This window comes from Dreissena polymorpha, chromosome 9, assembly GCF_020536995.1.
Source record: "Dreissena polymorpha isolate Duluth1 chromosome 9, UMN_Dpol_1.0, whole genome shotgun sequence".
NCBI lineage: Eukaryota > Metazoa > Mollusca > Bivalvia > Myida > Dreissenidae > Dreissena > Dreissena polymorpha.
The window spans coordinates 75816071-75840343 of NC_068363.1; the positions used below are offsets into that span (position 1 = coordinate 75816071).

Sequence of the window (24273 nt, forward strand, 5' to 3'; positions counted from 1 at the left end):
TTTTCTTGAATGTAGTAATATTTTGTCTTAAGTTATGTGGTTGGACTGAGGAAAGGGGAGATAATGTCGCCGATTTTGTTTTCTTTATTTGTTGAAGACCTTGAACTTTACTTACAAGATAACATAAACTCTGGCTTGAGTATAGATGATATTGTGTTGATTTTACTATTATTTGCTGACGACATGGCTATTTTAGGCAAGTCACCTGCTGAAGTCCAATCCCATCTAGATATAAAGCGTTGCAACGCGAAACGATTGAATAATTTGGAAAGTTCTTTTGTTGTCGTTATATTTTGGGAAACTACGAGGATTGCTTATATAGGTAAAAAATACATCCGCTTATGGCATGAGCACGGATGGCCGAGTGTTCTAAGCGGGAGACTTTTTACCCCAGGACTCAAGGGGTTAGTGGTTCGAGCCCTGTTGAGGGTTACTTTTTTTCTTTTTAATTGTATTTTTGCTTTTATTTACTGGAGTTTTTTATGCCCAATGTTTAAATTTTAACAATATAAAGCATTTTATGACAAGCTTCGATACATGCAAAAATCTGTGAAAAGGCCCCTTAAAAAGAAAATGAAAAATTGGCATACAATGGTAATGTGATTGAAGTTGTTGATAACTTTAATTATTTAACAGTTTTCGGTTAATTAACTGTTTTCGGTATCATGTCCTTGTATTATATAATGCTTCATTTTTTTAACGTGAATAAAATGCTTTTTGTAAAAAAAGTTATCATTAATATATAGCATCATTTAAATGCGAACTGGAGTAAACATTCATAAAAATCATTGTTTTAAGCCCACTGTCACGATGTAAAGGTGTGAACTCTAACTGCATCGGTAAATTTACTGCTTTCGCGAAAACCAAAGACCTATTAAATACATTATATAGGTCTTTGCGAAAACAGTATACATGTAAGTTTTCGGTATCTAGGCATAACCCATTTAGAAAGTGCCGATTGTAAGGGAATGCAAACAAAACAACAACAAGGAGCCGATTGTCCGGGTGCTGTTTGTCCTACAATCAAACTATATATGGAGGGAAAACGACTAAATATATAGCAAAAAAGAAATTTCAGAAACATTATTAGGAGAGAAATCCCGAGTCTCGTTGGAATCGTGCATTGTAAAATATAAGTTGTATGTAACCCAAATCATGGGGGATAACTTGTTTTGCCAGCTGTCAAATAAAATAAAATGAATACAGAGATGGGTTTAGATGTCTGATTATTTACAATATGATGATATATAGTTGCCTTATTAATATTATGTTAACGTTTTATGAAGGTATTTTTCAGATTTGTTGTGTTGTCTTTAGTACTGTGTTTGTTTCTTTTAATTATACAACAGGTTGTAAATCCGGACTGGATAAATCGGATAGCCGGTACTGGTAGCAATAAGCGCCGGCAATCGCGCATGCGTTACATTGATCCCGCTCATGTACGAATACCGTCTTCCATATAGACTACTGGTTTTTGAGTATTTCCCGGACACAATATCACGTATTTTGAGTTTGATTTTGTAAATGTGCATAATCAACAGTGAAACTTTGCACTGAATTCTTTAGCCCCCGTTATACAAATTGACGGGTCTTTGAATCACTGTTTGTATCCAGTGCACAAAAAGATGTTATCTAGCACAAAATTATATTTAGTCCACTAAAGTATCTTTTTATTATTAATTATATGCAATTAAAATTCAAAACTAAGAAGTGTAAGTTTTCTAATAATTATCTATAAATAAATCACAGTTATAGAGAAAAGCTTGATAAGCTTCATTTTGTTAGTTTTTATCTGTGGGTTTCAATAAAACAGATCTCTTAACCCTTTCAGTGCGGGAACCGAATTTTGAAGGCCTGTGCAAACAGTTTGGATCCAGATGAGAACGCCACAGAACGTGGCGTCTCATCAGGATCCAAACTGTTTGCTATTCTAATAGTATTCTTTGAAAAAAATCGAAGAAAATGCTAATTTTTTTAATTTAGCAGACAACATTTTAGCAGACAACAAATTTCCCAGCATGCAAAGGGTTAATGTTGTTATTGATTCAATGTTTAATTAAATGATTAATTTTGTATTCACCTGTCTGAAAAATATATAATTATCTTTTTTTTTCAGACTAATTGCACATTTCCATACCATGAATGGATGATCACACAACTTCATTTGTTTACACCCACAACTCCGCTACTTGAACAATGACTGCAGCTGAGAAGAAAATACGAGAGTTGGAAGCCACTGCCCATGTTCAACTGGTCAAACTGAAGACCTCGATGAAACCCAAAGCAGAGAATCTTAAAAAATCTCTCACTTCAGTGTCCTTCCTTACACTTGCCGTCAAAACGTTGGCACTTGTCTTGTTCTACTATGCCTTTTCTATTGGGCTTACCTTCTATAATCAGCGTTTTATCAAGGTAAACTTGCTAGAAACTTATGAACTTATTATGATATTTTATTAACATCTTAACGTGATTTATTTGGCATAAAAATAACAATTTAAAAAAACAATTATAACACATTTATGTACTCACCACACAACACTGACCTATCAATATTGAAGCATTAAATTGTATGCGAGGTATATACACAAGTAATTGTTATTTCTATATATTTTCTATATTTTTACTGAACTTCACAAAAAGTCACAGAAAGAATAATAAACACATTATTTTTTTAATAACCTTCGTTAAAGTTTGGTCATAACTTTTTTAATTGAAGATAGCAACTTGATATTTGGCATGCATGTGTATCTCATGAAGCTGCACATTTTGAGTGGTGAAAGGTCAAGGTCATCCTTCATGGTCAAAAGTCTAAAAATGCAATTCAAGGGAAGTAATTAGCTTTAAATTTCTAAACCTGATAATGATATATTGAAATTCTATTTCAAAGTGGCGCAATAGGGGACATTGTGTTTCTGACAAACACATCTCTTGTTTTGCACTCCCCCACATTGGTTCCTATGTTATTTTGACAGCACAGACAGTAAACAAACTCTGCAAAAAAATCTATTAAGCATTGTAAATGTTTGGGCTGTAAAATGTAGTAACCAATTACTGGAATAAACATACTATAATCATATAACAAATGTCCTGGATGTCTAAATAAGGAATCAACAAATGTTCGCCTGTGTAAACACATAATAGGAACCATCCCCCCCATATGCATGGTTTTTGTGATACCACCATAATTCCAGCTAATAGTAACTTTTGAACAAGGCTGTCTCTTATAATCAGATTTATATAGACATACAATGTATGCACATATTTATTGCTGCCCATCAGTACAATGTGCTAATAGGGTCAAACTGTTAATTTCAATTAATGTTTAACCATTATATTTTTGTATATACCAGCAGTTTAATAACAGGCAAACATATCAGCAGAACTCTGAGAAAATTGGGCTTAACCCTTTGCATGCTGGGAAATTTGTCGTCTGCTAAAATGTCGTCTGCAGAATTTCTAAAATAAGCGTTTTGTTTGATTTTTTTCAAAAAATATCAGAATAGCAAACAGTTTGGATCCTGATGAGACGCCACGTTCTGTGGCATCTCATCTGGATCCAAACTGTTTGCACAGGCCTTCAAAATTTGGTTCCAGCACTGAAAGGGTTAATACATGTGCATAAAGTGTCAGCCAGCACAGGCTAATGGGGGACAACACAGGCTAATGGGGGACAACACTTTTTGCCTGTATGGAGTTTTTTGTTATAAGGAAGTCTTTTCCTAACAAAAATCCAGTTGCACAGGCTAATCTGGGACTGTACCAGTTGCACAGGCTAATCTGGGACTGTACCAGTTGCACAGGCTAATCTGGGACTGTACCAGTTGCACAGGCTAATCTGGGACTGTACTTAGTTGCACAGGCTAATCTGGGACTGTACCAGTTGCACAGGCTAATCTGGGACTGTACTTAGTTGCACAGGCTAATCTGGGACTGTACTTAGTTGCACAGGCTAATCTGGGACTGTACTTAGTTGCACAGGCTAATCTGGGACTGTACTTAGTTGCACAGGCTAATCTGGGACTGTACTTAGTTGCACAGGCTAATCTGGGACTGTACTTTAGTTGCACAGGCTAATCTGGGACTGTACTTAGTTGCACAGGCTAATCTGGGACTGTCCAGTTGCACAGGCTAATCTGGGACTGTCCAGTTGCACAGGCTAATCTGGGACTGTACTTAGTTGCACAGGCTAATCTGGGACTGTACTTAGTTGCACAGGCTAATCTGGGACTGTCCAGTTGCACAGGCTAATCTGGGACTGTACTTAGTTGCACAGGCTAATCTGGGACTGTACTTAGTTGCACAGGCTAATCTGGGACTGTACTTAGTTGCACAGGTTAATCTGGGACTGTACTTAGTTGCACAGGCTAATCTGGGACTGTACTATAAGCATATATGCATGAAGCACCGTTTACAAGAGTGCAGCTCATAACATTCATTACAGCACTGGAATTACCCTCTCTCATTAACAATGGCCCACCTGGTTGTGAAGTTCATGATATCAGCTCTCATGAGGAACCTGATAGAGTGCAAGACTGGCAAACCTCGTGTAATACTTCCCTGGGGTGTATACTGCAAGAGAGTGGCTCCCGCAGGTATTCACGTTTAACCCTTTTCCCCATTGAGATGTTTCAGTGAGTACCATTACTATACAGCCATTTTAAAAATATTCTTTTATTTACTTTTAATGGGACTCATTTACAGATTTTAGTATTTATAATTAACATCATTTATGTTTATACTAACGAAATTATAATATTTGAAAAAAAAAAAAAAATCCAGAAAAAATAAAAATAAACAAGCTTTCCTTTTGCAGATTAAAAAAAAACACAAATCATTAAAGAGCAAAGCCCATTCTACCAGTGGATCATTCCGGCCTTAGAACTTTGGAGCTGTGTAAATAAACCCTTTTCCACTAAAATATTCATTGGAACGATTTGTAACATCTTAGATAATGAAATGAAATAAATGACTTTTTTAACTAGATTCAAGTTTTAAAGGCCTTATTTCCAACCCTAAGGTATCGATGAGAAGCAGGGTTGGCATCAATCGACCGCCCCCGTTTTTAACTGGTTCAAACTGCCTTGGTCAATACTCCCAAAGTGGTCATAACTGGTCAATACTGGTCAGTTGAACTTTACCCCCAATTTTTATTAATATTTTATGCCTAATTAAACAATATTGATACTAAAAATTAAACAAACATGTTGCCAATAATGTCTTAAGCTTATAATTCCCACTATTTTAAACCTGTTCATGCAATTTGTAGGCCAATCTCTCAAAATTGTGCAAATTAGTCAAAGTTGGTCAATTGGATTTTTCTGGTCAATTGAACTTTTTTTTCAATTCTAATGAATTATGAATGCTCAGATAATTCTGTGCTTGGTTCAACAAGAACCTGTCAATTACTGTGTATTAGTTGTTCCTCATGCCCCACTTTCCCCACAGTCTTCTCACCTATACAGGTTGGGACACCCAAAACTGATAATAGGGCCTTAATTGGCACCTTTTTGACACGACCCTTACTTGTCATGTATTGTTGCAAAGATTCTTAGAAATAAAATAGTGAACAAATCTTTTATTTTCCATTGATATACAAATAAAAAACATAATAAGAAATAATTATTAAAAGAAATAATTGAACAGAAGTGTCTAGAGTAGACCCACAACTGGAAAACAGTATTTGTTGTCAAAATCAAGAACTTTGATTGATTATTCATTTGAATACCAATTGAACTTTAAAATATGAAAGGAAAAAAAACCTCTTAATACCGAAAGAAGACAAGTTGGAAGTAACTATTAAATTAATAGCAAGTAATCTCCTTTTGTTTGAGTGATATAAAATAGCCTAAGGGCAGATTTGCTTCATTGTCAATATCAGAGACATAACACTGCATGCATTTTATTACCAATTAAGGCTTAGGGGCGAGATTTATGACCCTAGAAAACACAAGAGTTCTGTTTGTCCATCTGCTTATCAAATAGATATATTAAAAGATAAGTGAAATACTTTGGTAACTACAATAGTAATAATACTTTAGTAACAGATGTGATACACTGAGATAAAGATGTTGCCTTAGTCCTTGTGAATTTGAGGCCGTTTCCAAAAATAATAAAGAAGTAATTTTTTACAGCTTTAAAGATTTTTTTTGCAATAAATAACTTTTTTTTATCAATTACAGAATAATTATTGATTTAATATAAAATAGCTCCTTTGTGATGTTTAAATGCTTCAATTTTCAATCGACCAGTAATGACCAGTATTGACCGGTTTAAGCCGGGTATTGACCGCCAGCCCGGTCAATACTCAATTGACCGGTTAACATGCCAACCCTGAATTTGAGAAGCAAACAGCATGAAACCTGATTAGACTGCTATTAACTTGCAGGCTGTTCTACCGGTAGTTTTATGCTGGTTGCACATAGCTATTAACTTGCAGGCTGTTCTAGTTTTATGCTGGTTACACATAGCTATTAACTTGCAGGCTGTTCTAGTTTTATGCTGGTTACACATAGCTATTTTCACTTTGCTCCTAGGCGGAAAAGGGTTTAAGCAGATACTGTAAACTCATTATAATTTACTCACCATAATAAGTGGAACATTAATTTGAATTATTCTCAATTTTTAAAAACAAACACATTGGAATACAGCGATTGTTATCTTCTTTATAAAGTACCAGAAAACGACACTTTCCTAATTTGGAATAATCTACAAATGTCCCAATTGCTGTCCAAAAAAAAACAATTGAAGGTTTCCAAATTTGTGTATTATTTTTTTTTTATATAATGCAACATTTATAACTCCAAGACACTTTTAGGTTATTATTGTTTATACAAATAAACTGCTTTATTCTGGAATATGCATTACAATATAAGCAATTTTGCTGAAAAAAGGTTAATGTCATTGATCATATTTATTTAAGTTTACATTATGTTATTGTTACCAACCTTAATATTTCAAATGATTGCTTTAGACCTTTACGAGTTGCAACATTTTCCTTTACAGCTCCAGTCAAAGTGCTGTGAAATAGATGTACTTTCTATTTTCAGGAATCACAAGTGCCTTAGACATTGGCCTATCCAACTGGAGTTTTGAATTCATTACTGTTTCATTGTAAGTATATGAAATATTTAGAAAAAAATTCAGTACTTCTTCATAACAGCACATGTATTTGATATAAACATGTATAAGACAAAAAATAACGTTATTATTTGAAAATTTTTGCCTAGACAAAATATGATGCAAACAAAATGAAACAGTTGGGTTGTGTAAATTTGGATGATAAATGGTGAATGGACATAAGCACCTTGAACGCAAGCACTTACCAATTAGACGCAATGGTTGACTAATAACCTTGATAGATTTTTAGCTCACCTGTCACGAAGTGACATGGTGAGCTTATGTGACCGTGTGTGCGTGCGTGCGTCCGTCAACAATTTGTTTGTGTAGACAGTAGAGGTCACAGTTTTCATCCAATCTTTATGAAATTTGGTCAGAATGTTTATATTAATAAAATCTGGGTTGGGATTGTATTTGGGTCATCTGGGGTCAAAAACTAGGTCACTAGGTCAAATAATAGAAAAACCTTGTGTAGACAATAGAGGTCGCAGTTTTCATCCAATCTTTATGAAATTTGGTCAGAATGTTTATCTTGATGAAATCTGGGTTGGGATTGTATTTGGTTAGTCAGGTGAGCAATTCAGGGCCATCATGGCCCTCTTGTTTTTAATTGGCGGACTGTAGCCCCATTCATAATTTGTTCAAACTGCTTGCATTAGCATCTTTAAGACAGTTTTTCCTGTAACACAGCTTACAGAGCAGCGATTGTTTTTCCCAATTGGAAAAAGTACTGGTACCAACCCAGTTAGGAAAAATGTGCGCGAAAAATACTGAATTTGGGAAAATTTGCGTCGTGAAATCTTCATATTTGGAAATTGGTGTAGTTGCTTTTTTGCTCCCAAATACTTAAAAATTGATAACTTACTGTTGTCAATATTATATTTACATAAGTAAGGTTCAAGCTATAGAGCTGCATAGGGAAAATAATTTTTTTTACAGCAATTGGGAACTTTGTAGTTTTTTCTTATTGGGAAAGTTCCGTTTTCCGGTACTTTATAAAGAAGGAAAAAAATTGTCAAGAATTTTCTCTTGTTGAATGCATTAAATAATTTTAATTCATAAGAATATGTTAGCATGTAACAAACTAAAAGTATGTTGATCTTTTCTTCAGATACACCATGTCCAAATCTACGGCTGTGATATTCATTCTATTTTTTGCATTGATAATGCGGCTAGAAAAATGGGTAGGTTTTGTATTTGTTGTATAAATGTATGACTTTATTACCAGGCCTTTTTCTGGCTTATCTATGAGTCCAAGTAACAGAGCCATTGCTACAGTAAAATGTTTAAAAAAAAATCCCAATTTGAAAACAAATCCCACTTAAATAAGTATCAGATGATAATTATCCACCGCCATAGGCGGAGGAATATTGTTTTGGCGTTGTCCCTCCGTCCATCTTTCCGTCCGTTCGTCCATCGGGAGCCATATCTTGGAAGTGCTTTGGCGGATTTCATTGAAACTTGGTATGAGTATATATATGGATAATAGGATGATGCACGCCAAATGGCATTGTACACAATGTGATAATAACAGAGTTATGGCCCTATGTATCTAGAAAAAATGCTTGTGTGTGTGTCAAGAGCCATATCTTGGAAGTGCTTTGGCGGATTTCATTGAAACTTGGTATGAGTGTCCAGAAGCATATTGGCGGGGATATCAATTCAATGAATTTGATTGTTATATCTAAATTTTATTTAGTTTACATCTTAAAAATTATATAACTATAATTAAAACAATTTTGTTAATAAAATTTGAGGTATTGTAAAGAGTTATAGTAAACTTGTTATTTTATTAACCCTTTAAGCGCTGGAACCGAATTTTGAAGGCCTTTGCAAACAGTTTGGATCCAGATGAGACGCCACAGAACGTGGCGTCTCATCTGGATCCAAACTGTTTGCTATTCTGATAGTATTCTTTGAAAAAAATCGAAGAAAATGCTAATTTTAGAAATTCAGCAGACGACATTTTAGCAGATGACAAATTACCCAGCATGCAAAGGGTTAAAGCAGAAAGTGTTGTGCTAGATAAGCCATAAGCACTGTCCACCAGAACTAAGCTGACCTTGATGACCTTGTGTATATTGTGTACCTATTCTTTCCCTTCCAGCGCTGGTCACTTGTGGTGGTTGTGCTGTTCATCGCCACGGGTCTGTTCATGTTCACCTACCATTCCACACAGTTCAACGCGGAGGGGTTCGCCATGGTGATGACTGCCTCACTGCTGTCTGGACTGCGCTGGACACTGGCCCAGGTCGTCATGCAGAAAAATGAGCTCGGTAAAAATGAAAAGAAAATGATCTGGGAAAATGGGGCTTAATGCATGTGTGTTGTGTCGTCCCAGGTTAGCCTGTGCATTCCGCATGTCTTAAGAAAAATTAGGCATAGCATTTGTGCTTTGGTCTGTATTGGCAAACATCAATTGTATTAAAAAAAGATAAATTTTACAATGTAACTTATGTTATAGAAATCCTAGGTTTACCATAGGTTTTGTTATTTCAGGCATTTTTTGTGTGTTGTTAGACTCATATTGATGATGTAAGGGCATTTAAAGGAGGCAGTCTCAGTGAAAGTGCTAAATCCATTACTAGCCACGAGGTGTAACCAGAATGCCATCTAAATGAACAATAAAACATAGTAGATAGGTAAAACAGATTTATTAATTTATGCTTTTATGGAATTTATGGTTTAAAGAGTCTCTTATCAAGAATATCAAGTCAAGATAGTACCTGTCATCTCTGATTGGCCTGGGTGGACTGCACAGGCTAGATTTAGATGACACTTACGTACATGTTTTAAGCCCCGTTATCACATAGGGAGGTTAATGTTTTTTCGTGGACCTTAAAGAAGATCAAGAACTGGTAAACTTTAAATTGTGCATACTCGTACTAATATTTCGTATAGGAGGGTTTGTATCATTTTTGTCCGTCTCAAGTAATGATATACAATGTAAATAAATTGCCCGAAGCAATTGCTTATTGTGATGACTGCCTTACTGGTTGTGTTCAAGTTATGAATAAGTTTGGTCAAGACTGACAAGGTTTCTGCTTCATCATTTCAGGTCTACACAATCCATTGGACACCATGTACCGCATTCAATGTTTCTACTTCATCATTTCAGGTCTACACAATCCACTAGACACCATGTACCACATTCAATGTTTCTACTTCTTCATTTCAGGTCTACACAATCCACTAGACACAATGTACCACATTCAATGTTTCTACTTCATCATTTCAGGTCTACACAATCCACTAGACACCATGTACCACATTCAATGTGTCTACTTCTTCATTTCAGGTCTACACAATCCACTAGACACCATGTACCACATTCAATGTTTCTACTTCTTCATTTCAGGTCTACACAATCCACTAGACACCATGTACCACATTCAATGTTTCTACTTCATCATTTCAGGTCTACACAATCCACTAGACACCATGTACCACATTCAATGTGTCTACTTCTTCATTTCAGGTCTACACAATCCACTAGACACAATGTACCACATTCAATGTGTCTACTTCTTCATTTCAGGTCTGCACAATCCACTAGACACCATGTACCACATTCAATGTTTCTACTTCATCATTTCAGGTCTACACAATCCACTAGACACAATGTACCACATTCAATGTGTCTACTTCTTCATTTCAGGTCTGCACAATCCACTAGACACCATGTACCACATTCAATGTTTCTACTTCATCATTTCAGGTCTACACAACCCACTAGACACCATGTACCACATTCAATGTTTCTACTTCATCATTTCAGGTCTACACAATCCACTAGACACCATGTACCACATTCAATGTTTCTACTTCATCATTTCAGGTCTACACAACCCACTAGACACAATGTACCACATTCAATGTTTCTACTTCATCATTTCAGGTCTACACAACCCACTAGACACCATGTACCACATTCAGCCTTGGATGATTGTAGGCCTCATTCCATTGTCCGCAGGATTTGAAGGTAAACTGTAGGCTTATATACAAAAAATAAATCGAGGATAATTGTTGGATTTGGTGGAATATTGATTTTAATTCACTCATGATCATAGAAAAATATTTTTTCACTTGTGGCGCAATCAAAAAAAAAATTCCAACAAATTTTCTTTTTATTTTATGCTTTCAAATGAATATTTGTGTATTTTTGCCATTCTGGACAATATAATGCCCAGTTAGGTGCCCCCATGTTAGTACATGTATGTTCGAGGGAGGCTTATCCATTTGTTTTTATAAATATTCAATGCAAAGTAATCGCCCTTGGTAACATTGGGGGGTCACAACTGGAAAACTAACGATATCTTAAAATAGGTCCGGTCAAACAATGAAAATTATCGATAATTTTCAGTTATTTTTCACTGTTTGAAACAAATGAAATATCAGTTTTAATTCACTGATATTTCTCTATAAAGCATCGGAAAGCATAAAAGAAAATGATTTTCTTTCATAACAGCTGATGCCCTTATTCATTGAACTGTTCTTTAAATATTTATTTGGCTTTTGCAGAAAACTCCATGTATTAAAATTGTATTAAATAAAAGTAATATATAGGTCTTAACTCTTGAGTTATGATTGCTTTTGAACTTTAAACTTCATATAATGCAGTGTTCCCTCCGGTTAAAATTATCAGAAGCAAAATTTTCTTAAGAATTTTAAAGGTTTGTTTTTGTTTTATATTAAATGGAATTTGACGAAGAAAAAGTTGTGTAGATAAGGAAGGGTCAGGGTTATGTTATCTCATTTCTTAATTCAATTTGCTGCTTTGTAAAGATTTTATTATTTGAGTTATAGTCCTTAAAATTAAATTTGGGAAAAAAATGTATAATGCATGTGCCCTAAGTGTCATCCCATGATAGACTGTGCAGTCTGCACCGGCTAATCATGGTCCACACCTCATCCCATGATAGACTGTGCAGTCTGCACCGGCTAATCATGGTCCACACCTCATCCCATGATAGACTGTGCAGTCTGCACCGGCTAATCATGGTCCACACCTGCTTTTGTGAAATATTTATATTTCAAGGATATATCTTCTAAATGAAAATCCTGTTTGGCAGACTTTGTAGTCCCTGATTAGCATGTGCAGACTGCACAGGCTAATCTTAAATGACTCTTGGATGACGCACATGCATTTAGCAGTTTTCTTAGAAAGTACCCAATATTTTTATTCAGGCATACCATTGTCAACGACTGACCAATTTTTCCGGTTCAGTGAGTACGGCGTTCTACTGCGCAACTGCGGCCTGGTGTTATTGGGAGCCCTACTGGCCTTTATGCTTGAGTTTTCAGAGTATCTCCTTCTGTCACAGACCTCCAGTCTCACACTGTCCATCTCAGGGATTTTCAAGGTGAGTTGAGGAGACTTTTGTGCCTCGTTCTATCTTTGAAAACTGGGCTAAATGCATGCGTGAAAAGTTTTAGGACGACTTTTTTTGCTTAAACTGTTTTTTTTATTAGAAGATAGTTCTTTTAAAGGGCAATATCATTAAAGCGGAAAGTGTCGTCCCTGATTAGTCTGTGGGGAACACACAGGCTAATCTTGGGCAACACTTTATGCACATTGATTGTCCCCTACCGGTGAAACTGGAGGGGACTTATGGTTTGCGCTCTGTGTGTCAGTCAGTCTGTCAGTCTGTCACACTTTTCTGGATCCTTCGATAACTTAAAAAGTTCTTCATATTTTTTCATGAAACTTTAAACATGGACAGATGGCGATATGGACATTATGCATGTCATTTCATTTTGTTCCTACGTAAAGAATTCTGGTTGCTATGGCAACAAATACACTAGCAATATTGCTGAAAAATGGTGGAGTTTCATCGCTAGGGGACTTTTATTGCTTGGCAATAGTCTTGTTAAACCTCGTTTTCCCAGAGACAGGCTTGCTTAAAATTTCAAACTCTTGAAAGGATACCCATAAAAAAATCCAGCCTTCCCTTGATAAGGAAATGATGCCAATATTTTCAAACACTAAAATCTATTTGCTGTTTGGAAAATATGTCAATATGGGGATTCACGTTGAATTCGGTTTTACGGCAGATTGGCTGAATCTGCTTGTCAGACTAAACGTTAAAAAAAAAACATTTCTAACGCATGCTTCCATTTTATCTCGTTTCAGGAGGTGTGCACGTTGTACATTGCTCACAAAGTCAATGGGGACATGATGAACATGGTGAACGGCATTGGGCTGATTGTGTGCCTTGTAGGGATAACTCTGCATGTAGTTATAAAGGCAGTCAATAGTGAGTTGTCTTTTCCTTGTTTTTCTGTATCATAAAAGCAATTTGCATGATAAGGATTAAACTGCATTTAGTCGTTAAGTGAATAGTAAATTTTCTTTTTCTTGAAAATTGGGCTTAATTAATTTACATAAACTCTCGTCCATGATTAGTTTGTGCTGTCTGAACAAGCTTATCAAGAACGACACTTTCTTCAAAGACTGGATTTTAGTAAAATTAGAGACTTTCATAACAAAAAAGATACGTAAAATCAGATGTCCCTGATCATCATGTGCTGACTGCACAGCCTAATCTGCAACAACACTTAACGCCCATGTATTAAACCAAAGTTTCCAAGAACAAGGCTTTTTTAATCTTCTTTCAAGTCATCATATTAATTAAACCCATGATATATTTCAGACAGAGAAAAATCCTTATCTTCGCCATTGCGAGAGGACAGTATACAAATGCTGAAGATGGATAACACTGCAAATATCAGCGACGATGAAGAGGAAGAAATATACAGTGTCAAGGAAAGATAACTTACAAACTGAAACGTGCAATTGATTTATATTTATGAGCCCTACTTTGGGAAAACCGGTCTTCATACATGTGCATCAAGTGTCATTCCAGGTTAGCCTGTGCAGTAATCACAGGCTATTCAGTGACAACACTTTCCACTTTAGTTGTATTTTTTGTGAGTCTCTGCATAGCTAAAATCCAGTTTAGGTGGAAAGTGTCACCCTTGATTAGCCTGTGCGGACTTCTTATGCTTATCTGGGACGACACTTTACCCACATGCATGAAACCTCATTTTTCCAAAGTGAGGCTCATTTTTAGCTCGGCTGTTTTCGGAGAAAACCCGAGGTATTATCATAGCCAGCTCGTCGTCCACCGTCAGCCGTTCGCCGTAGGCGTCGTGCTAAAACCTTAACATTGGCTCTAATATCAAAGTGCTTCCACCTACAACTTTGAAACTTCATATGTAGATGCACCTTGATGAGATCTACACGCCACAGCCATTTTTGGGTCACTAGTTCAAAGGTCAAGGTCACTGTTACCTCTAAAAAAAAAAAACGATCTGACAAGCTTTCGCAGCCGAGCGTGGCACCCGTTATGCGGTGCTCTTGTTATAGACTTATTTTTATAAGGGCTACATGTGTACATATTTATTAACATATTTGTGTTGTTTTGGAGTTTTAAAATATTATGTAATGAGTGGGACACAGATTAATATATTGAATTTATATAAATCTGCCTAATATCTTTATTCATTCCGTGGGTCATGATATGTTAAGTGTATATGATGTATTTAATTAGTATGATTATAAATACTTATACATTATAATAGTATAACATCAAATGAGTTATAGATGATGTTCTAGTAAATGTAAATTAAAGTAAAATGTGTGTTATGTTATATTGAGGGCGCTTATTGTTAACAATATAAATAAATTATCACTATATTGTAATTTTTGTTGCGTTGTGCCATAATAGGTCTTATGACGTATCCAAACTGTGTAGCTCCAGATAGGCCTTTGTATCTATGAACTGTTGACGAGGAGCCATAATGTGTGCTAATGAGACCACAAAATATCAGGCTAATCAGGGACGACACTGTCCATCGCAACTGGATTTTCGAGACTTCCTTTAAATGAAAAATACAAGTGCCCACGAAAAAGTAATATTCTGACAAACCTCAACATTTTATGATGACGAATATTTATTATTTTACAGTGTTTGCTGTTTCTTCAACATCTACCATGATTAATTGTTGAAAGAAATATTGTTTTATCCTGACACAATTGGAAGGTTTCAAAACATCAACTAGACTCTGAACAAATGACCAGCGCTCTGGGAAAACAGGGCTTAATGCATGTGCCGAGGGTGTTGTCTCAGATAAGCCTGTGCAGTCTTCACAAAATCAGGCACAACACTTTCCGCCTAAACTGGATTTGCCTTTAGAATATACTTAACTTCAACAAAATAATACCATGTGAAAGTTTTGTCCCTATTACGCAAATGTATGAAACCAGGTTTTCCCAGAAAGTGATTAAGATGTTTCAGCAATTCTTACGACATACCAATTGACAAGAATAAAATCTAGCCCAGTAATGTATATTTCGTTTTAATCTAATAACCACAAATTTTGTTGACTTAGCGAAACATAATTGCGAGTACGACCAAGGCGTTTTCGACTACCCTGCGTGCTCTTGATGTCCTGTATTTATATATACGTTCGTCAAGCTTGAGATACTGATAGGGTAGGGTTTCATCATGTATGTGCGAAGAGGAAACGCGTCCGGACAACATTCAATTCAGTAAAACTTTCCGGCATTCTTTCGCTAAGTCGATACCGCGACGATAGCCGTCCGAGGATCGGTCGGTTGTCGTCCGATTTACATTCTGACTCCCAAAAGGTTTACTTAAACTGTCCGATTGCCAATTGATCATCGGTCGATGCTCGTTCGGCGCCTTTAAGGGCCGAGTTTGTGTCACTCATCGGACGACGGACGGCCCCGACGTGTCCAGTCTTACCGATGCCTGGAGATCGAACACATCGGCCGAAGATCGGATTAGTTGTGACCTAGGCATTAGATAAGAAGTCTTCACTAAGTGGTTATAGGAAAAACTGTGTCAAAGCTTTAAAACACAGATATTCGAATTCCTTTTCGGTAGTGGAGTCTTTCGCTGTATCAATGTATTTTAAGTTAACAAAATAAATGTTCAATCAGACATTAAATATCGACTTTATATTACTCAGAAAAATATGATGCACTAATTAGCATTTAAAATCCTTCTAAAATATATGAAATGGTCGCCCACATGAGAACATTCCCCACGAATTAAAAAATATATCAACTATGCGGGAAATCTTATAACCAGGCAATTATTTATTAATGAAAGTCGACTGCATCGTCGGAACCCACGGTTTGTATTCCGTTATCACTACATAATAATCACGACGCATAATGGTTGCAACTGCATATAAAAGTAAAATAGTTTCAGATCAAAAAATATGTAGTGTTTGCAACTTTTTCTTATTGTATATAAATCAGTGTTATTGTTTATTTATTAGATATTGTACATATGGTTTACAGTCACGAATGTAAAAGAAAATACATAATAAAGATTTTAAAATATTATATTTTAAAATAATTTTCATGTGCCCCGCACAGCCAAAACAGCGATGACACTTTTCGCGTTGATCATCCCCACGCATTTCGGAAAGCATGGGGATTATGTGGTTATCTCCGCCGTCCGTCCGTCCTGACCACTATCTCCTCCTACACTATTAGCACTAGAACCTTGAAACTTACACGCATGGTAGCTATGAGCATATGTGTGACAGTGCACTATTTGGAATTTTGATCTCACCCCTGGGTCAAAAGTTATGGAGGTTGGGGTGGGGCCGGGTCAGAGATTTTCACTAATTTTACAAACAACGTGCCGCGTGGGGATACGCGTCGGCCTCTGCCGCGCCATTTCTAGTTGTATTTGTCGTTGATAGGAACTCTCTTCGAAGAGAAAATCTAAGCGGACTGCATAGGCTCATTTGTGAATAGGGGTTTAATGCATGTGCGTTAAGTGTCGTCCCAGATTTGCCTGTGCAGTCTGCATAGGCTAATCAGGGACGACACTTTCCGCTTAAACTGGATTTTTGTTACGCAGAGAATTTCTTTAAACGAAAAATATCATAAAAGCGGAAAGTGTCGTCTCTGATGAGTCTTGGACAACACTTCACGCACATGCAGTAAAACCCGTTTTTCCAGAGCGAGACCCAATTAAAGACTTATTTTAATATAAAAAACTTCATGTGTATATAGTTAGTAACATATGTTTGTTTTGTTTTGGATTTTGAAAACTTTAAAATATAATGTTATACGTGGGACGAGGATTTTTTAGTGAATTGAAATAATTCTGTCGAATTATTGATTAATTCCGTGTTTCATGATATGTTTAGTGTATATGATTTATTGAATGGGTAAGATTATATATTCGTACACTATGTAATAGTATAACATCAAATGAGGTATATATCTATAATTTATAAGTGCATGCAAATTCGTGTAAACCGTGTGTTTTATATTTAGGGCGTTTACTTCGGGCAAAATAAATTTATGATTGCTGTACTATGAGAAAAACGTTGCAAGTTGAGTCGCGTTATGCGAAAATGGGCCTTAGGACATTAATCGGTGATAAAGTAGCTCCGGCCCAGACGGCTCTTATCCGCAGGCTTATCTGAAGCTACGCGGACCGCATATGATTTACCCATTATCGTTCTACGCGGCTCATTTTTTCCTGCCCGGAAGCTTTGCCATCCCTTTCTTCTATTTCGACTTAAAAGTGAAATCAATCTGATGATTGGTTCATTTAATGTTTATCATTAATCAAACATGGTACCAATCTTATATTCAAATATGGCACATTTTGAAAGAACAGAACAGAACAGAACAGACAGTTTATTAAGACTTATACATAAGTACATCGTCTTTAATGCATATAATTATAAATAGAGTAATGTCACGTATCCTTATACTATAGTAGGTAACCAAATCAATATAATGATGTATATATGTTAGTAAGTAAAATGACATTTCAGAACTAAATTCAATGAAATGACATTTCTAAACAAAATAAGAACAGAGATAAACAACGATTTTGACAAGGAGAAACATAATAATGTTAAAGGCAGTAAGGACAATGTATTACAAATACTATCAGTGACTGCAAAGTGATACATACACTTCTTTGAAGAAAGTCAAACTATAATTCAGTGGTATTATTTAAAATAGCATTTCGTACAGATAATGCTTCCTTAACATATTTACACACGTTAAATATTTCAAATTTACAAGTTGATGTTAATAAACTATGGAACTTAACAACCGATGGATTCACGAAATAAAAACGTTTAATGAATTTTTGTCGTAGAAAACGGTAACATGAACAAACACAAATAAAATGGAATTCATCCTCTATATCCTGTTGATTACAACAAAGGCAATAACGTTCTTCACGGGGGATATTGTTGCGTGAGTATCTTCCTGTCTGAATTCTCAATGGATGGGCGGGAGCCCTTAATTTCACAAAGTATAAACGTAGACTCTTGGGTAATAAATCTAAATAGTTTTCATATTCAAGAGTAGTTTTAAACATTCTATACATATCTAGAGTAGAAACTCTATTCATATCACCAAACCATTCTTGCTTAAAGGTATCAATAATTCTGCATTTAAATTCACAAACAAAAGCATGACTATTAGTTATATTTGCTGCTTCAAAAACATAGGAAAATCCGTAATCGTTTAACAATTGTTTAACATTTGCAACCCAATTGTTGCATCCCTTATTACAATCATTTAATGCTTGAATATACACAGTTTGTATTATAATATTTTTACTGTTAATAATTTTTAACCAATACTTAACAATGCGTACGTATCTATTTACATATAATGGATATCTGCCTAGCTCACCATAAACTGTAGCGTTACATGTGCTTATTTTCACATTTAACAATCTCTTGCAAAATTTTAAATGAATGCGTTCGATCTCTTTTGATTTATTGAAACCCCATATTTCAGAGGCATAACAACAAATAGATCCAACAAAAGAATCAAACAACTGGCAAAATAATTTCGGTTTAAGATCATACTGCTTACATTTATAGAGTAAAATATTCATAGCCTTAAGGGCTTTTCCAGCCAAATGTTCTTGATTTAAAGTGAAACTACCAGTGTAATTTAAAACAGTGCCGAGATAATTAAAATTATCTACGATTTCTATATCTTGGCCATTATATGTCCATTTTTCATCATTTCGAATTTTACCCCTTTTACGAAAAACCATTATTTTTGTTTTTGAAGTATTCACATTAAGCCCCCATGTATTACAATAGACATATAGGTTATCTAAGTGGTTCTGTACTTCTTCTGGTGATTTACCTAGAATAGCCATGTCATCCGCAAATAATAATAAAATTAAGGTTATGTCGTCTATATTTAGGCCAGACAATGTGCTATCTTGCAAAAATAGTTCCAAATCTTCTACAAACAGTAAAAAAAGAATCGGGGACATTACCTCCCCTTGTCTTAGACCGACAGCATAACTAAAGTATTCAGAATATGATGTACACGACTTGACACAAGATTTAACATTTTCATACATATTCTTAATTATTCTCAAAAGTTTACCTTGTACACCAGATTTATACATTTTTAACCATAATGCATTGCGATATATACTATCAAAACATTTGAGCAAATCAACATAAATAACATACAAACGTTTGTTTTCATTTAAATAATGCTGCACAACAGACAACAAGATATAAATAGCATCAACAGTTGAACATCCTTTTCTGAATCCAAATTGGGCATCAGAAATTTTAGCATTGTCTTCACAAAACGATTCGATACGTTTGTTTAAAATGGTTGTAAACAACTTAGAAAAACAACTAACAAGTGTTATCCCTCTGTAATTACTAACATCATCAACAGAGCCTTTTTTATGAAGAGGTATGATAACTCCTTCTGTCCACTGATCGGGGAAAAAGCCAGAAACTAAAATACTATTGAACATGTCACATAAATGATTTGATAAAATATCCAAACTTTCAAGAAAATATTCATTTAAAATAAAGTCACTACCAGCCGCTTTATTACGTTTTAAGCGTTTAACTGCATTCCTAACTTCATCTAATGTTATCGGCTGATCTAGTTCTGGAAAAGTACAATTTTCCTCATTAAAATTATTATTTGAACAAAATTCTTCAGCTTCGGCATTATTAGTATGATTAATAGTATTACTCAAATTTTCAAAATAATCCTTGAATGCATGTATTGAAATTTTATTGCCATTTATTTTGTTTTTAGATTTAAAATATTTCCAAAATTCCTTCGGCTTTTTACTCTTTAAATTTTCAATTTCTATCATTTTTCGTTTAAATGCATCTCTTTTCTTTTTGTTAATTAATTGCTTATAAATACTTTTCTTTTCACACAACGTTTTCCTATTTATATCAGACTTAATACAATTAAAACATCGTAAAGCGTCATGGTATTGATTTCGAGCAATTATACACTCGTTGTCAAACCAATCAGCGTGTTTTATACAACTGTCAACAAAGAACGTGGGTTTATTTTTGTAAACACGAGATTTTAAAAACAACGGATCCGCAACGTTCCGGATTGTAGTAGTAAATTTTTCTACAGCTACGTTAATTGAAAGTTTTCTTGTACAATCAATATTTTCAACAATTTCTGTCAATACGGGAAGTCGAGAAATAATTCCTGAACGAAATTCATCTCGAAATGTATTGTCCCATTGATATTTAACATCAGTGAAAGCATCATAACAAGGCGAATAATTATTACAATACAATGAAAACTGCAATGGTGCATGATCGCTCCATTCGTTAAAATCACAAACAGTAAAGTTTGCTAACAATGGAAAATTGCTTTCTGTAGTCAACAGATAATCAATCACTGAAGAACCGTTATTTGAGAAAAATGTGGGTTTACAACTATCGCCTAGTATACCATTGATAATACGTAATGTAGAGGACTTACACAGATCAAGTAATTTAATGCCATGACTATTTTGTATTTTATCTATTGAGGCCCTGGCAAAGGCTTGGTCTGGTGAATAATCGACATCATCATGTTCGGTATTAATTGTATCATGTGCAATAAAATCAATTTTATTACCGATTCTACTATTCAAATCGCCTGTTATAAAAACATTTCCAATCTCAGAAAAATATGTGATATCATTTTCTAAAATATCAAAAAGATCAACATTAATTGTATTGTAGACTGGTGAGTCCTCTCCCCATATATAGCTTCCACATATGTAAATATCACGGGCCGTATTAAAAAACGCATGATTTAATTTGATCCAAATAACTGTGTCATAATGATTACGTATAATTTCAATTCCATTTTTTAAATGATCTTTTATATAAATAGCAATACCACCGCTACACCGCTATCTTGAAAGATAGTTTTCAATATAAAAAGTGGCTGGCTTTATTCAATGAACGTATAGATCTTTTATTTTTTTATCTGATGTCAGGTTTGATTCTTTTCGTAACGTCCTCGGGCTATGGATGTGCCTAAAAATATGACTATGCCAAATGATGCCCGAGTTTAAAATTTAATAAAAAATAAGGCAATGATATGGTGAAATCGCTTTTAGTTTTAATTTACCTACTGTGGAAATTTATGGAAATAAAATTGCTGAACGTACTGTGGATCATGAGGCTGCCAAAATCTAGATGATACTGGTACTGCATTAACATTAAACGATAGGTAAATATTTGCGGATGCTTCAACTACCACCATGAATACTTATTGAAATGTGTATCCCACCCTTTTGGCGTGTTTCCAAACTTCATCAAAACACTAAACATGTAACCCTCGATCTGGGAGAACAGGGTTTTATGAATGTGCTCGAGCTGTCGCCCCATATTAGCCTGTGCAGTCCACACAGGCTAATAAGGGACGACACTTTCCGCCATATCTGGATTTTCGCTAAGAACAAATTTCCTTTAACCGAATAATAACAAACCGCCTCTGGTTAGTGTATGCGGACTGCACAGGATCATCTAGGGCGGCACATTACGCACATGTGTTAAGCCCGGGTTTTCCAGAGCGTAGCCCTTGCCCTTAAAGCTGTTTATGTGACACTGGTGAAGCATGTCCGGTCTGTAAGTTTGTCATTCATCGAACAGTTCATGTTCAGTAACTTGCCAGCCAGTATTTACAGTGTTCCACACTCAAAGTGAAGGTAACACTTGAAAGTGAACGCTCAAATATGAGCATCATACAACTACCGGTTCCTATAGTCAAGGCAATAATAGGCCATTTCTTTCAAGGGGAAATGTGTACAGGCCGTCATTATAGGCCAATTCTTACAAGCCGTCATTATATGCCAATGCTTACAAATCGTAATTATAAGTCGATGCTTACAAGTCGTAATTATAAGCCGATACTTACAAGTCGTAATTATAGGCTGATAGTTACAAGTTGTAATTATAGGCCGATACTTATAAGTCGTAATTATAAGCCGATACTTACAAGTCGTTATTATAGGCCGATACTTACAAATCGTAATTATATGCTGATGTTAACATTTCGTAATTATTGGCTGATTCGTAAAAGTCGTTATTACAAGCCGATACTTACAAGTCGCACTTATAGACCGATGCTTACAAATCGTAATCATAGGCCGATTCATGCAAGCCGTAATTATAGGCCAATGCTTACAAGTCGTAAAAATAAGCCGATACTTACACGTCGTAATTATAAGCCGATACTTACAAGTCGTAATTATAGGCCGATACTTACAAGTCGTACTTAAAGAACGATGCTTACATGTCGTAATGATAGGCCAATTCGTACAAGCCGTAATTATAGGTCAATGCTTACAAGTCGTAATTATAAGCCGATACTTACACGTCGCAATTATAAGCCGATACTTACAAGTCGTAATTATAATCCGATGCTTACAAGTCGTTATTATAAGTAGATACATACAAGTCGTAATTATAGGCCGATGCTTACAAGTCGTAATTATAAGCCGATACTTACAAGTCGTACTTATAGGCCGATACTTACAAGTCTAAATTATAAGCCAATACTTACAAGTCGTAATTTTAGGCCGATATTTACAAGTCGTCATTATAGGCTGATACTTACAAGTCGTTATTATAAGCCACTACTTACAAGTCGTTATTATAGGCCGATACTTGCAAGTCGTAATTATAAGCCGATGCTTACAAACCGTAATTATAAGCCGATGCTTACAAGTCGTAATTATCGGCCGATACTTACAAGTCTTAATTATAGGCCAATAATTACAAGTCCTAATTAAAAGCCGATACTAACAAGTCGTAATTAAAATAGGCCGACACTTACAAGTCGTAATTATAGGCCGATTCGTACAAGCCGTAATTATAGGCGAATGCTTACAAGTCGTAATTATAAGCCGAAACTTACACGCCGTAATTATAAGCCGATTCTTACAAGTCGTTATTCTTGGCCGATTCTTACAATTCGTACTTATAGACCGATGCGTACAAGAAGGAATTATAGGCTGATGCTTACAAGTTGTTATTATAGGCTGATGCTTACAAGTCGTAATTATAGGCCGACACTTACAAGGCGTGATTATAAGCCGATACTTACAAGTCGTAATTATAGGCTGATGTTTACATTTCGTAATTATTGGCTGATGCGTAAAAGTCGTTATTACAAGCCGATACTTACAAGTTGTACTCATAGACCGATGCTTACAAGTTGTAATCATAGGCCGATTCAATCAAGCCGTAATTATAGGCCAATGCTTACAAGTCGTAATTTTAAGCTGATACTTACACGTCGTAATTATTAGCCGATATTTACAAGCAAGTCGTAATTATAGGCCGATACTTACAAAACGTACTTATAGGCCGATACTTACAAGTCTTAATTATAAGCCGATACTTACAAGTCGTAATTATAGGCTGATGCTTACAAGTCGTTATTATCTGCTTACAAATCAATCGTAATTATAGGCTGATGCTTACAAGTCGTAATTATAGGCCGATACTTACAAGTCGTAATTATAAGCCAATGCTTACAAGTCGTTATTATAATCCGATGCTTACAAGTCGTAATCATAGGCTGATACTTACAAGTCGTATTTATAAGCCGATACTTACAAGTCGTACTTATATGCAGATACTTACAAGTCGTAATTATGAGCCAATACTTACAAGTCGTAATTTTAGGCCGATATTTACAAGTCGTCATTATAGGCTGATACTTACAAGTCGTTATTATAAGCCGTTACTTACAAGTCGTTATTATAGGCCGATACTTACAAGTCGTAATTATAAGCCAATGCTTACAAGTCGTCATTATAATCCGATGCTTAC

The 24273-nt window shown here is 35.3% G+C and overlaps 2 protein-coding genes across 2 annotated transcripts in view; one reads left to right on the plus strand and one right to left on the minus strand.

Moving 5' to 3' along the window:
- Positions 1-24273, minus strand: part of LOC127845407 (integrin beta-like protein 1) — a 282221-nt gene that overhangs the window by 212022 nt on the left and 45926 nt on the right. The window lies entirely within an intron of this gene.
- Positions 1148-14455, plus strand: LOC127845404 (solute carrier family 35 member C2-like). The gene is made up of 10 exons (XM_052376292.1): positions 1148-1286; positions 2117-2412; positions 4442-4592; positions 7047-7110; positions 8228-8300; positions 9224-9392; positions 11015-11098; positions 12304-12479; positions 13250-13373; positions 13770-14455. Exons 2-10 carry the CDS (start codon positions 2197-2199, stop codon positions 13889-13891), a joined length of 1179 nt encoding a protein of 392 aa, XP_052232252.1. The 5' UTR covers positions 1148-1286; positions 2117-2196; the 3' UTR covers positions 13892-14455.